Genomic DNA, 14,471 nt, shown 5'->3' on the forward strand with positions numbered 1-14,471 from the left:
ATCCTCCCTTAAGACTCCAAGGTCTCTTTCCCAACCCTCTCCCCCCCCCCATGACTCCCAGGGCACCCTCACAACCCGCCCCTCCCCGACCCCCGTAGACTCCTGGGTCCCCTCAAAACCCGCTCCCCCCTACTCGGGCCCCCTCACAGCACACCCCACATCGACTCCTGAGTTCCCTCAAAACCCGCTCCCCCCCATCGACTCCTGGGTCCCCTCACAACCCGACTCCCCCTAACCCGGGTCCCCTCACAGCCCCCGCCCCCCATCGACTTCTGGGTCCCCTCACAACCTGACCCCCCCCCCCCCACAACCCGGGCTCCCTCACAGCCCCCTCCATCGACTCCTGGGTCCCCTCCCAACCGAACGCCCCCCATCGACTTCTGAGTCCCCCCAAAACCCACCCCCCGCCCCAGGTCCCCTCACAACCCACCCCGCCCCATCGACTCCTGAGTCCACCCACAACCCGACCCCACTCCAGGTCCCCTCACATCTCGCCAACCCCTTCCCGGGTCTCCTCACAACCCACCCCCCCACACCCATCGACTCCTGAGTCCCCTCACAACCTGCCCCCCCTCCCCTCCCCCACCGTGTTCCCCCACAACCCGCCCCCCCCGCGTCTCCTCACAACCCACCCGTCCCCTTCCCCCGGTCTCCCGGGTCCCCTCCGAGCAGCCTCTCCCCCTTTCCTCCGGTCCGTACCCTGCAGCAGCCGGATCTGCCGCCACAGCCGCTCCCTCTCCTCCATCCCCGCAGCGCTGCCGCCCGGCCCCGCCCCGTCACGTCATCGCCCCGCGCCGGGCCGTTGGCCGGTCACGTGAGCGCGCGGCGGCCGTTGCTTGGCAACGGAAGGAGCTGCGGCCTACGCGGCCTGGTGGGGCCTTGTGCTGGGCCCGGGCGGCTGCGGCTCCTTCTACCCCCTGGCCCCAGCCCAGCCCAGTCTGGTCTGGCTGGCCCCATCCCCTGGTCCCAGCCTGGGCTAACCCGGCTGTCCCCAGCCTGGCCTGGCCCAGCTGTTCCCATTGCCTGTCCCCAGTGTGGGCTGCCCCAACTGTCACCTGTCCCCAGCCCAGCCTGGTCCAGCTGTCCCCAGACTCTGTTCCCAGCCCAGCTCGGTCCTGCTGTCCCCATCTCAGGCTGTCCCCAGCCCAGTCTGGTCCAGCTGTCCTCATACCCAGATCAGACTCACTGTCCTCATCCCCTGTCCCCATATCAGCCTGGTCCTGTTGTCCTCACCCTTTCTCCCCAGACTCGGCTATTCCAGCTGTCCCCTGTCCCTAACCTCAGCCCAGTCCTGCTGTCCCTAGCCTGGGCTATCCTGGCTGTCCCTTGTCCTCAGCCCAACCTGGTCCAGCTGTCCTCAGCCCAATCTGGTCCAGCTGTCCCCATCCCCTGTCCCCAGCCCAGCTTAGTCTTGCTGTCCCCATCCCCTGTCCCCATCTCAGCCTGGTGCAGCAATTGCACAATGCGCTCAGACACACAGTGTGACCTGTGGGGTGTCCTGTGCAGGGACAGGAGTCGCGCTCGATGATCCTTTTGGGTCCCTTCCCACTCAGGACATTCTATGATTCTATGAAAAGCCCATGCTTTTATTTTCCCAATCCCAGCTGCAAATTCCCTCCTGTGTTCTCCATTGGTTGGGTACAGAATTCACCAACCACCCGACGCTTCCCACATGTCCTGCCTCAGTTTACCTCTCTCACTACTCCAGTGCTAACAGCCCTTCCCTTATGTATTTATTTCCATTTAAGGTCTGGTTTCTTGGCTCTCTTACCTCCCCCCCAGCTTAACTTTTAACCACAGGAATCGATTTACATTCCATAATTAGTGCAAAAAGGCTTTGTCTTACATTCAAGGTCTGATAGCCGGATGTTTCTCGGTCTTTTATCATGTTTCAGATTTACAGGTGTGAAAACATTGTTCTTCCTTTAATAGCTCCTTACACCCTGCTCAGCCTGGTCTGGCTGTCCCTATTCCCTGTCCCCAGCCCAGCTCAGTCCTGCTGTCCCCATCCTTGTCACCAGCCTGGGCTATCCCAGCTGTCCCCAGCCCAGCCTGGTCGAGCTGTCCCCATCCCCTGTCCCCAGCCCAGCTTAGTCTTGCTGTCCCAATCCCCTGTCCCCATCTCAGCCTGGTGCAACTGTCCCCATCCCCTGTCCCCAGACTGGGCTGTCCTGGCTATTGCTCATCTTCAGCCCAGCCTGGTCCAGCTGTCCCCATCTCCTGTCCCCAGCCTGAGCTAACCTGGCTGTCCCTTGTCCTCTTGTCCCCAGACCAGCTCAGTCTCATTGTCCCCATCCCATGTCCCCAGCTCTGCCTGGTCTGGCTGTCCCCATCCCCTGTCCCCAGCCCAGTGTGGTCCAGGTGTCCCCATCCCCTCTCCCCAGCCTGGGCTATCCCAGCTGTCCCCTGTCCCTCATCTCAGCCCAGTCCTGCTGTCCCCACCCCCTGTCCCCATCCCAGCCTGGCCCAGCTCTCCCCATCCTTGTCCCCTGCCAGCCTCATCCAACTGTCCCCTGTCCCCATCCCCTGTGCCCTGCCCCTATCTGCCCTCTCCCATCACCAGTGTCTCCCAGCAGCCCAGGATTTCCCGGTGACCCCATAGAACAATTTCATTTTACCCATCAACCACACGCATCCTTATTTCTCCCACTTCAGCTGTAATTCTTAAAAACATTTTGCAGGACCCCCAGTCCTGAAGCGAAGCCACAAAGGTGACTTCTGCTAGTGGAGAAAAGCGTCGATATTCTCATATTCCTGCAAGAATGGGGAAATTTGGTTCTTAATTTAAAATCTTCACTGTGCGTTAGATGTGCCGGTAAAACTTCAGCAGCAAAAGAGCAAAATAGTTGCTGCAGTCGGGGTAATTTTGAGACATCATCTGAGCCTGGGAATTTGCAGCTTCTAATTAAGTAAGAAAATAGGGTAATCACAGAATCCCAGAATGTCAGGGGTTGGAAGGGACCTCAAAAGCTCATCCAGTCCAATCCCCCCATGGAGCAGGAACACCCAGATGAGGTTACATAGGAAGGTGTCCAGGTGGGTTGGAATGTCTGCACAGAAGGAGACTCCACAACCTCCCTGGGCAGCCTGGGCCAGGCTCTGCCACCCTCACCCCAAACAAGTTTCTTCTCAAATTTAAGTGGAACCTCCTGTGTTCCAGTTTGAACCATTGCCCCTTGTCCTGTCACTGGTTGTCACCGAGAACAGCCTGGCTCCATCCTCCTGACACTCACCCTTTATATATCTGTAAACATTAATGAGTCACCCCTCAGTCTCCTCTTGTCCAGCTCCAGAGCCCCAGCTCCCTCAGCCTTTCCTCACACGGGAGATGCTCCACTCCCTTCAGCATCTTGGTGGCTGTGCTGGACTCTCTCCAGCAGTTCCCTGTCCTGCTGGAACTGAGGGGCCACAACTAGACACAATATTCCAGATGTGGTCTCCCCAGGGCAGATCAGAGGGGCAGGAGAACCTCTCTGACCTACTGACCACCCCCTTCTAACCAACCCCAGGTACCATTGGCTTCCTGGCCACAAGGGCCCAGTGCTGGCTCATGGTCACCCTGCTGTCCCCAGGACCCCCAGGTCCCTTTCCCCTACACTGCTCTCTAATAGGTCATTCCCCAACTTATACTGGAACCTGGGGTTGTTCCTACCCAGATGCAAGACTCTAGTAAGTGGCTCTGCAAGACATATTTTGTAACACGTTTGGCAAATTAAGAAGGTGGTTTTCTGATGTCTGGTCCCAGTCTCTATCCCCTACAAAGCTTTTCTTTGACCTGAGCTTTGTCCCCTGAGCATGTGTCCCATTCTAAAAGTCAGATGACCCCATGTTACCAGTTTAAATTAAGAGTGTCCATGAGGTGTACCATGTAATAAGAATAGAATGTAATTTACATGGATATTATCCTCAAGAAATTTGTTTTCTTAATAATTTCATTCTTCCCTAAGGGAATAAAACCCATCACAACGCCACAACAGAACCTTGAGTCTGCAAAAGAGATAAAAATCCAGGCTAAAATTATATTTTTAAACAATTTGAGGGGAAAAAAGCTGAGCCAGGTAGCTGTACCAGTACAATGCCGTTTCCTTCTAAACTCGACTGTGATGGAAACTTCATAAAAGCCACCGATCGTCAACCTCAAATCATTTAAAACAGTGGCCGCCCCTTGGGACATCGCGCTTCCCATCGCAGTCAGGGAGTTCAAATAGCCTCCCCGGGGCCAAACCACGATTTGCCTGCTCGGAAAGCTGGATTTAGTGAATTATTTATAGCGTATTTAGTGGCCTTTTAAAAGCGATTCAGTGGTGGAATATGGAGAAGAGCCAGCCCGTAGGAATAAACCATTTTGTGTGGATGGGAGTGAAGGCTTTGAAATACAAAGCGGTCACGGAACCTGGTTTATGAGGTTCCCTAAAGCCCTAAAACTGAAAGAAAAACAACCCAGAAAACCTCCTGCAGCCTCTTTTATTGTAAAGTCCTGCACATAAGGGAATAAGCCGGGCTTATTCGGCTTCAAGCCCTACCCGGAGTTTCGTAAGCGCTTTAGATTGGCAGAAATTGGCTCTTCTGCCAAAAGAAGCCTCCTCCGCTCCCAGCTGCTTGTTCCTTCCCTTCGAGTGGCTCGTGTAAATGAACTCGAACGGGCTGCTCTGAATTACAATTATTGCAGCACAGGCAGAGGTAAAGCTCATTTTTAACACGCCATCCAGAGACCTGGACAGGCTGGAGAGCTGGGCAGGGAAAATTTTAATGAAATATGACAAGGGCAAGTGTAGAGTCTTGTATCTGGGCAGGAACAACCCCAGGTTCCAGTATAAGTTGGGGACTGACCTATTAGAGAGCAGCGTAGGGGAAAGGGACCTGGGGGTCCTGGGGACAGCAGGGTGACCATGAGCCAGCACTGGGCCCTTGTGGCCAGGAAGCCAATGGGACCTGGGGTGGATTAGAAGGGGGTGGTCAGTAGGTCAGAGAGGTTCTCCTGCCCCTCTGCTCTGCCCTGGGGAGACCACACCTGGAATATTGTGTCCAGTTGTGGCCCCTCAGTTCCAGCAGGACAGGGAACTGCTGGAGAGAGTCCAGCGCAGCCACCAAGATGCTGGAGGGAGTGGAGCATCTCCCGTGTGAGGAAAGGCTGAGGGAGCTGGGGCTCTGGAGCTGGACAAGAGGACACTGAGGGGTGACCTCATGGATGTTTACAGATATATAAAGGGGGAGTGTCAGGAGGATGGAGCCAGGCTCTTCTGGGTGACAACCAGGGACAGAACAAGGGGCAATGGGTGCAAACTGTGACACAGGAGGTTCCACTGCAAGAGGAGAAGCAACTTGTTGGGGGTGAGGGTGGCAGAGCCTGGCCCAGGCTGCCCAGGGAGGTTGTGGAGTCTCCTTCTCTGCAGACATTCAAACCCGCCTGGACACCTTCCTGTGTAACCTCATCTGGGTGTTCCTGCTCTGGGGGGATTGCACTGGATGAGCTTTCCAGGTCCCTTCCAATCCGTGACATTCTGGGGTTCTGTGAAATTGCATATCCACCATTCCCACAAAACCCAGCCTCGGGAAAGTGAGACCTAAACCAGCGTGCCCTGCTTTGCCAATTTGCGCCAAAATATGTAGCTAGAAGAAGGAAAATACAGGGTAAGGCAGTGCTGGAGTGTCTTTGGACACTTGGGATCCTCCTCGGATGCTCCTTACAGGTCTCCCCATAAGGAGAAGTTTGGTGTGGTGGGGACATCCAGAGCAGCAGGGATGCCAATTTAAGTATGAACTGGATCTTATCTGGCACACAATACTCACACATATCTCCCCTGAGACACTTGCAGAGGGCAAAGGAGAGAAAATAATGTTGCATCACTAAAATAAACCTATTTTTCCTTTTCATCCCCCCACGAGGAAGCTCTGAGAGCTCCAAGAATTCACAGCGCTTGTTCTTTGTTCGCAGCACTACACTTGCATGGCACTTGTTTGTAAGTCTAATTTAATTAAAAAAACAGTAAGAAAGCAAGTGCAGGTTTTCGATGCTGTGCTGGCATGTGAGAAAACACCCCGGGGGGGCGGCACATTTAAGAGAAATTAAATTGTCTCATTCAGCCCAGAATAAACATGGTGCTAATCCCTCTAATGGCCCCAACCATCACCCAAACTGCAGATCCAGTGACAAGCCGGGCGATAGGACCCAATTAAGCTGCTCGCACATTTGAAATCATGGCCTCATCAGCTTCAGGTTCATCTGGTGTCTCCCGATGGCTTTCCCTAAACTTGCTGAGACAAGCCTGAAACACCAACTTCATTAAGCACTGCACCAGCAGATTGTGGAGACCTGATGACAGGTGAGTGGGAAGTATCATCCACTCCCACGAGTGGTTTCACAAATCACAGGGATCTCCTCGGATCCCCAGATCCTCCTGTTTTCCCTAAACACCCACCACTGCCTGGGATTCATTTGCAGGAGCATCATGTATAGGATGACAAAGTGATTATTAATTGTAGGGAACCTGTGGGTCACATCAACCTTTGGGGAGAGATATTAATAAAAATGTAGAAAAATTGGTGAGATACAGGAAGGGAAAAATCAAAAGAGTAAAGGTTTAAAAAACATCACCCATAAAGAAGGGCTGACAGATTTTCAGCTTTTGATTTAAAAAAAAAAAAAAGGGAAATAATATTAGAAATAGATATTAAATCGAGTGTACTTGATACTCATTGGTGTAAGTAAAGGGGGCATTAGCTTCATTTTCAGCAAAGGAGATTCAAGTTACGGTTCAGGAAAACTTTTCCAACTCTCCAGAGAAGAGGTTTCCTGGGGAAGATGGAAGTTTTAAGTGTGTTCCTGGGGTGGCTGATTTGTGATCCTCAGCTTGTTTTCAACCTTTTCTTACACTATTATCAACTCCATGTCATCTTGCGTGTGTCAGCCCAACGTCAGCGGTTGTGTCCTGCCTCCTTTTGCTGGAGTATTGGGGAGAAAAGAGCCATGAGCTGATCCCTCCTGCACCAGCACCAGTGCTTGTACGGCCATCATGGATTCAAGGGATGTGTTCTGACTGCAGAACTTCCTTCTCCTTCTCCTTCTCCTTCTCCTTCTCCTTCTCCTTCTCCTTCTCCTTCTCCTTCTCCTTCTCCTTCTCCTTCTCCTTCTCCTTCTCCTTCTCCTTCTCCTTCTCCTTCTCCTTCTCCTTCTCCTCCTCCTTCTCCTCCTCCTTCTCCTCCTCCTCCTTCTCCTCCTCCTCCTCCTCCTCCTCCTTCCCTCCTTCTCCTTCTCCTTCTCCTTCTCCTTCTCCTTCTCCTTCTCCTTCTCCTTCTCCTTCTCCTTCTCCTTCTCCTTCTCCTTCTCCTTCTCCTTCTCCTTCTCCTTCTCCTCCTCCTCCTCCTCCTCCTTCTCCTTCCCTCCTTCTCCTTCTCCTTCTCCTTCTCCTTCTCCTTCTCCTTCTCCTTCTCCTTCTCCTTCTCCTTCTCCTTCTCCTTCTCCTTCTCCTTCTCCTCCTCCTCCTCCTCCTCCTTCTCCTTCCCTCCTTCTCCTTCTCCTTCTTCTCCTTCTCCTCCTTCTCCTTTCTCCTTCTTCTCCTTCTAGTTTAGTTTTCAGCTTGATCTGGTATCAACTAAGATTCACCATGCAGCCTCAGGAGTGCAAACAATGGAACAAGAGGTCCATGGGAGGAGAACACCTTTCTCTCCCATGTCTTGGACCCTGTAAGAGTCAGTCCGAAGAACAATACTTGCCTGAACATCACCATCAGGGAGTTGGAGAACAGATGCCCTGATAGAAAGAATTGCACAAGGACTTGGAGAGATGCCTGAGGAAAAGAATTGTGTTGTACAGGTCTCTCTGACCTGGGGCTACAGGTAACAATAGCTCCTGTATGGACTTCACCTGCTGCCTCAGCCAAACTTGCGCCCACCTCCTAAAAGGAATTGTGTTATACAGGTCTCTCTGACCTGGGGACAATAGCTGCTCTTCAGAAGATGGATTTCACCTGCTGCCTCAGCCAAACCTGCCCCCACCTCCTCCCTGTTACTAAGGCAAATGAAGAAGAGCATGCGCAGAGGCTTGCAGAGGATCTTGAGGTCACCCAAGGGACCAGAAAGAGACCCCTGAACATGAGGCGATGCAGGCGCAGACGGGTTCTGGCAAGTGAAGCCAGGACTCTTCGGACCTGTGCAGTTAAGCCTGGATTACGAAACAAAGGCAGAGATTGGCCTCAATCCATGGGAGAGAGCGGGGGGTGAAGAAGCATAAAAGATGGTTCCAGACTGGACATCATTGAGATCTCCCCACCAAAGGATTGCAGATCACAACGGAGGCCCGGCAGGACTCTTCTTACAGGACCTGAGACCATAGAGACACCTTTGAAACACATGGTGGTAGCCAACCCTCTTTCCTCATTTCTTTTTCTTTCCTTTTTCTCCACTTTCTCTATCACGTGCCACTTTACAGGCAAAATAATAGAGTTTGATTGAATTGTAACCCCTTGGCATTTTGGTTGCCTTAATTTTGTGCTTTGAGATCAAGGTAAACAAACCATCACGAGTCCATCACTGAATGGACCGTGACAGACCCATGTTCACAGAATCGCAGAATGTCAGGGATTGGAAAGGACTTGGAAAGCTCATCCAGTGCAATCCCCCCATGGAGCAGGAACACCCAGATGAGGTTACACAGGAAGATGTCCAGGCGGGTTGGAATGTCTGCAGAGAAGGAGACTCCACAACACCCCTGGGCAGCCTGGGCCAGGCTCTAGCACCCTCACTGAGAAGAAGTTTCTTCTCAGGTTTGAGTAGAACCTTTTGTGTTCCAGTTTGCACCCGTTGCCCCTTGTCCTATCATTGGTTGTCACCAAGAAGAACCTGGCTCCATCCTCCTGACACTCCCCCTTTATATCTCTGTAAACATGAATAAGGTCACCCCTCAGTGTCCTCTTGTCCAGCTCCAGAGCCCCAGCTCCCTCAGCCTTTCCTCACACGGGAGACGCTCCACTCCCTTCAGCATCTTGGTGGCTGTGCTGGACTCTCTCAAGCACTTCCCTGTCCAACCCGTGTTCCTCTAACCCAAGCACAACCCACGCTGTTTCAAAACAACCACAGCTCTGAATCCAGCTGATCACAAGGCAAAAGCCCTTGATTTAGAAAGACCTAAATCCAAGCTCTAGTTGCTAAGAAATCTCTGTCTCCCACTTGGACCAGTCTCGTGGATCTCCAGATGTCTGTTTCTGGGAAATGCATTATTTGGGTGGCAGGGGAGCTGGTGGGAGCTCTGCAGGCACTTAGGAGGAAGATGGGACACCTGAAGCGAGGGTCTCCGTGGAAGGAGACCAGGAGCTGAAGGAAAGCTTCAGGAGGAGGTGTGACATGGGCAAGGCAGAGGAGATAATCTTAGTAGCAGCAGCAGCTTATTGACTAGACTCAAGCAATATAAAGACGAAAGGAAAATGAAGAAAGAATGGAGAGCTTCTCCATAGAGGTACCCAGAACAGCTGGGTTTTCTCTTAACCTTGCACACCAAGAAATGAACGGCTGCTCTCTGCACACATGTCAGAAGAAGGCGGCAACATCACAGGAAAACGAAGACCTATTAGAGCAAGAATCAATAAGTCACAGAATCGTTTGGGTTGGAAGGGTTTTTTTTAAAGCCACCTAGTCCAACTCCCCTGCCATGGACAAGGACATCTCCTGCTAGACCAGGTTGCTCAAAGCCCCATCCAACCTGACCTTGAACACTTCCAGGGATGGAGCATCCACAGCTTCTCTGGGCAACCTGGGCCAGTGTCTCACCACCCTCAGAGCAAAGAATTTCTTCCTGTTATCTAACCAGTTGAGCAGCTGAGCAGTATTTCCTCACAGATTCATTGCCCAGGAGCCTATTTTGTGTCTTTTTGTGACTTACTTTAGTTTTAAAACCCATTTGGAGCATCAGTTTATCAATCTCAGCCCTTCCTAATGTTGACTTGGGCTCCATGTGCTGCTGCAATTCAGAGCAACCCACGGACACTCTCAACCTCCAGATACAGCTCTTTACCACCAAAGAAAGTTCCTTCTTCTCCAAAAAGTTTTTGCTATTGTAACTCGAGGGGAAAAAAAGTGCTTCCCAAGGGCAAACAAGCTCTAGGACTGCGTTTTTGCTGATAATAGCAAGACTTGGAAGTGCGGACTCAAGGGAAAGAGATGCCTCTTGGGTTAGATGGAAAACAGAGAGGAAATTGTCAGTGGCAGAAAAAGAAACTGCTGCATGATCCTAAAGGAAAAGCCACTGTCATTTATCAAGTGGGCATCAGTTTTCTGCTGCGATGTCTATTTTTTGGGCCTTTTTCTCGCCCGCAGTCTCGCTTCTGGCGCGTGAGCTGCACACAGACCTAAATACATGGATTTGGGGAAGGGGAGAACTCAGAGCGATGATCTGTGTTGCTGTCATTCCCAGTTGGGGTGATTATTTTCTAAGATATTTAAAGTGGGGACAGAAAGCAAAGCCTCTTTTTTTCTCCTACATGATCACCCCTTGAAATTGGGATGGTTTGAGCTTCTGTGAAATCACAGAATCTCAGAATGTCAGGGGTTGGAAGGGGCCTGGAAAGCTCATCCAGTGCAATCCCCCCGGAGCAGGAACACCCAGATGAGGTTACACAGGAAAGTGTCCAGGCGGGTTGGAATGTCTGCAGAGAAGGAGACTCCACAACCTCCCTGGGCAGCCTGGGCCAGGCTCTGGTATCTTCACCATGAAGAAGTTTCTTCTCAAATTTAAGTGGAACCTTTTGTGTTCCAGTTTGCACCTATTGTCCCTTGTCCTACCATTGGTTGTCACTGAGAAGAGCCTGGCTCCATCCTCCTGACACTCACCCTTTATATATCTGTAACCATGAATGAGTCACCCCTCAGTGTCCTCTTGTCCAGCTCCAGAGCCCCAGCTCCCTCAGCCTTTCCTCACACGGGAGATGCTCCACTCCCTTCAGCATCTTGGTGGCTGCGCTGGACTCTCTCAAGCACTTCCCTGTCCTGCTGGAACTGAGGGGCCACAACTGGACACAATATTCCAGGTGTGGTCTCACCAGGGCGGAGAAGAGGGGAACGAGAACCTCTCTCGAACCTCTGGAGGCAGAAAGAACCAAAAATGAACCATAAACCTTCATAAGTCCCCACCAACACCTTGCTAAAATCCCACCAGCCCCTGGTTTTTGTTGCTGTTTCCAAGGCCTCCGACCAACCTGGCACGAGACCGTGGCAGCATCTCCATAAATATTTGTTCACATGAAAAAAATACACATTGGTCCAGCTTCAATTGTGAAGCGGGGAGGACTTTGCTCCCCAAGCGCTTGGTCATTGGACTTTTCCCTTCTTGGGAAGGTTAGGAAAGAAATCCATACACTGATAATTATAAATATTTGCATTAGAAATAGGATTTGCACCGTTGACTGGTGTTTCTCAGCAGAATGCGCCCGGGATCTGTGCTCGAGTGCGGTTGCAACATCAGCTGCCCGTTGCAACATCCCACATTGCGCGACCTGCTCAGGGATCCACCGCTAAAAAAGAAATGTTTGCAAATCCTTTCAGTGTAACAAGGTCTTGGGAGTTTCACAATATCGCCAAAGAGAGGGGAAGCAAAGTGTTCTCAACAAATCCTGAGTTGCGAGTTGGTCACTGAGCAGAGGGATTTGCTGGAATAATCCCAGGTTCCAGTATAAGTTGGGGAATGACCTATTAGAGAGCAGCGTAGGGGAAAGGGACCTGGGGGTCCTGGGGACAGCAGGATGACCATGAGCCAGCACTGGGCCCTTGTGGCCAGGAAGGCCAATGGTACCTGGGGTGGGTTAGAAGGGGGTGGTCAGTAGGTCAGAGAGGTTCTCCTGCCCCTCTGCTCTGCCCTGGGGAGACCACACCTGGAATATTGTGTCCAGTTGTGGCCCCTCAGTTCCAGCAGGACAGGGAACTGCTGGAGAGAGTCCAGCGCAGCCACCAAGATGCTGAAGGGAGTGGAGCATCTCCCGTGTGAGGAAAGGCTGAGGGAGCTGGGGCTCTGGAGCTGGACAAGAGGAGACTGAGGGGTGACTCATTCATGGTTACAGATATATAAAGGGTGAGTGTCAGGAGGATGGAGCCAGGCTCTTCTTGGTGACAACCAGTGACAGGACAAGGGGTAATGGGTGCAAACTGGAGCACAAGAAGTTCCACTTAAATTTGAGAAGAAACTTCTCAGTGAGGGTGGCAGAGCCTGGCCCAGGCTGCCCAGGGAGGTTGTGGAGTCTCCTTCCCTGCAAACATTCAAAACACACCTGGACACCTTCCTGTGTAACCTCATCTGGGTGTTCCTGCTCCTACGGGGGGATTGGACTGGATGAGCTCTCAAGGTCGCTTCCAATCCCTGACATTCTGTGATTCTGTGATCTTATGGCAGCTCTTGAAGGAAAAGCGGCATCGGCTACTTCTTTGCAAGCCCTGGCAGAGCAGAGAGGATGCTCAGGAAGAAGGTGGTGATGTTTTGAGACCTTTCTGGGTTTGTTTTGACCTGGTTGCTCTCCCAACAGGGGCTTGAGATCTCCGCGGGCAGCACCGACCCACCAGGACATAGGTGAGCAGCAAGTCAAGCAGATGCTCACGTCCAACACTAACTACCAACCATGAGAAGCCTCAGAGGAAATTAAACTTGCTTGATTCCTCCTGGGATCATTTTTTCCTGCCATAAATTGCACCGCTGAAACTCTTCTGCAATTTGGTGGGGGTTATTAACACCTCCCAATGGAGCTTTGCTCTTGCAATAGATTCTTTGGTGCGTTCTCCTTGAGTGTGGCTCTGCTGTCCCAGCATCGGCGCTGGCATCTCCACGATGTCCCAGCACCTTCTCTGACCTGCACGGATGAGTCTCATTGAGGTTTTCAAAAGGGATGCAGAGATTTTGGGTGCTCAGCATCACCAGTTTTGGGGGGTTACCACTATCCTTGGGGACCACGTATGGGTGAGCAGGGAGGCTCCAATTCTCCTTCCCCTTCCAGCCTCCATACGGTGCTTTGCTTTGGTAACAACTTGCTTACAGCTTTGCTCCGGAGAAGCTAAAATTAAAACAGTGACTCCATTGCAGACTGAAAACAGAGCATTCCTTCTCCACCCACGTGCTTTGGATGGACATCAGAAGCCAAACCCAGCCCGTTAAATCCCCTGTGTAAAAACAATCTTCTATTCTGATCCTCGATACACCGCAGCTCGCTGCGGTTGGGATGTTCAGTTCCCAGACTGGCGCTCAGGGGGCTCCGAAATGGGATTTTCCTGGAAATGGAAAACATAAACACAAGAAGCCAGTATCTCTGCAGCTTATGGCCTTAAACAAAAGCTTGTTCTGCTCCAGAGAAGGGGGAAAACAGAAGTTGATTCATGGATGAAGAGAAACAGAAAAAACCCTTCAGGATTTCATTTTCACCCCATCTATCCCCTAATTCTTTGGGACAGAGGAGCTTTGCAGTCAGCCAGGGGAAAGGTGGAGGCTTCTCCCTGCTCTCCAGTCAGCCGAGACCCTCCACGTGTGACCAAACCTCAAGGGGGTAAATGCCCAAGCGCCCAAATTCTCTCTGAGGCACCGCCACGTGGTGAAAAGCTGTTTGCCAGTTGCTCAACCCTGCCGAAGTCGTAGAATCACAGATTAGTTTGGGTTGGAAGGGATATTTGAAGATCATCCATCTAACCCCTGCCATGAGCAGGGACATCTTCACCAGCTCAGATTGCTCAGAGCCCCGTCCAAAGTGACCTTTAATGTTTCCAATGATGGAGCATCCACAACTTCTCAGGGCAGCCTGGGTCTCACCATCCTCATTGTACAACATTTCTTGCTCATGTCCAACCTAAACCTGCCCTCTTTCAGTTTAAAACTGTTGCCCTTCATCCTGTCACCACAGGCCCTGCTCAAAAGTCTGTCCCCATCTTTCTCATTGGTCCCTTTTAAGTATTGAAAGGCTGCACTAAAGTCTCCCCAGAGCTTCTCCTCCCCAGGCTGAACCCCCAACTCTCTCAGCCTTTCTCCCCCAAGCTGTTCAGTCTTTGGCCCATTCCCGTGTCCCTCCTCTGTCCCGCTCCAACAGCTCCATGTCTGGCTGGTGCTGGGACCCCAGAGCTGGACGCAGAGCTCAGGGGGGCTCAGGACATGGGGGCACAGGGGCAGGATCCCCCCCTGCACCTGCTGCTCACGCTGCTCTGGGTGTAGCACAGGACACAGGTGGGTTCTGGGCTATGAGTGCGCATTCCGGGCTCCTCTGGGATAAGAAGATCAGATATGGCTGGGGAAGAGGGAGGGGAATGGTGGCATTTCCAGCTAGATGAGAGTTAAAATAAAGACAAAACCTCTTCTTCATGGAAGAGATAAATTAGTATCTCACATAAACAAGGAGTGAAGCTGCAAGACAGGAGGGTCTTGGCAGCCTCTGAGGAAGGAATAAGGATTTCAGAGGGCTCAGACCAGCTCTAAATGTGTCCTGTATTTAATGAGTAACATGTTCTTTCAGGGATTT

At 51.9% G+C, this 14,471-nt stretch overlaps 1 protein-coding gene across 2 annotated transcripts in view; it reads right to left on the reverse strand.

Annotated features, from left to right (window-relative positions):
* Positions 1-840, reverse strand: part of ZC3H3 (zinc finger CCCH-type containing 3) — a 206,961-nt gene extending 206,121 nt beyond the window's left edge. Inside the window, exon 1 of one of the 2 annotated variants that reach the window (XM_065054611.1) lies at positions 700-840. In XM_065054611.1, the coding sequence (XP_064910683.1) occupies positions 700-745 (46 nt within the window). In that variant the 5' untranslated portion in view covers positions 746-840. The remainder of the gene's footprint in view (positions 1-699) is intronic. The other variant, XM_065054612.1, reaches the window with a different exon arrangement.
* Positions 841-14,471: the final 13,631 nt, after the last annotated feature.

The sequence above is a fragment of the Columba livia genome, chromosome 2, assembly GCF_036013475.1.
Source record: "Columba livia isolate bColLiv1 breed racing homer chromosome 2, bColLiv1.pat.W.v2, whole genome shotgun sequence".
Lineage (NCBI taxonomy): Eukaryota > Metazoa > Chordata > Aves > Columbiformes > Columbidae > Columba > Columba livia.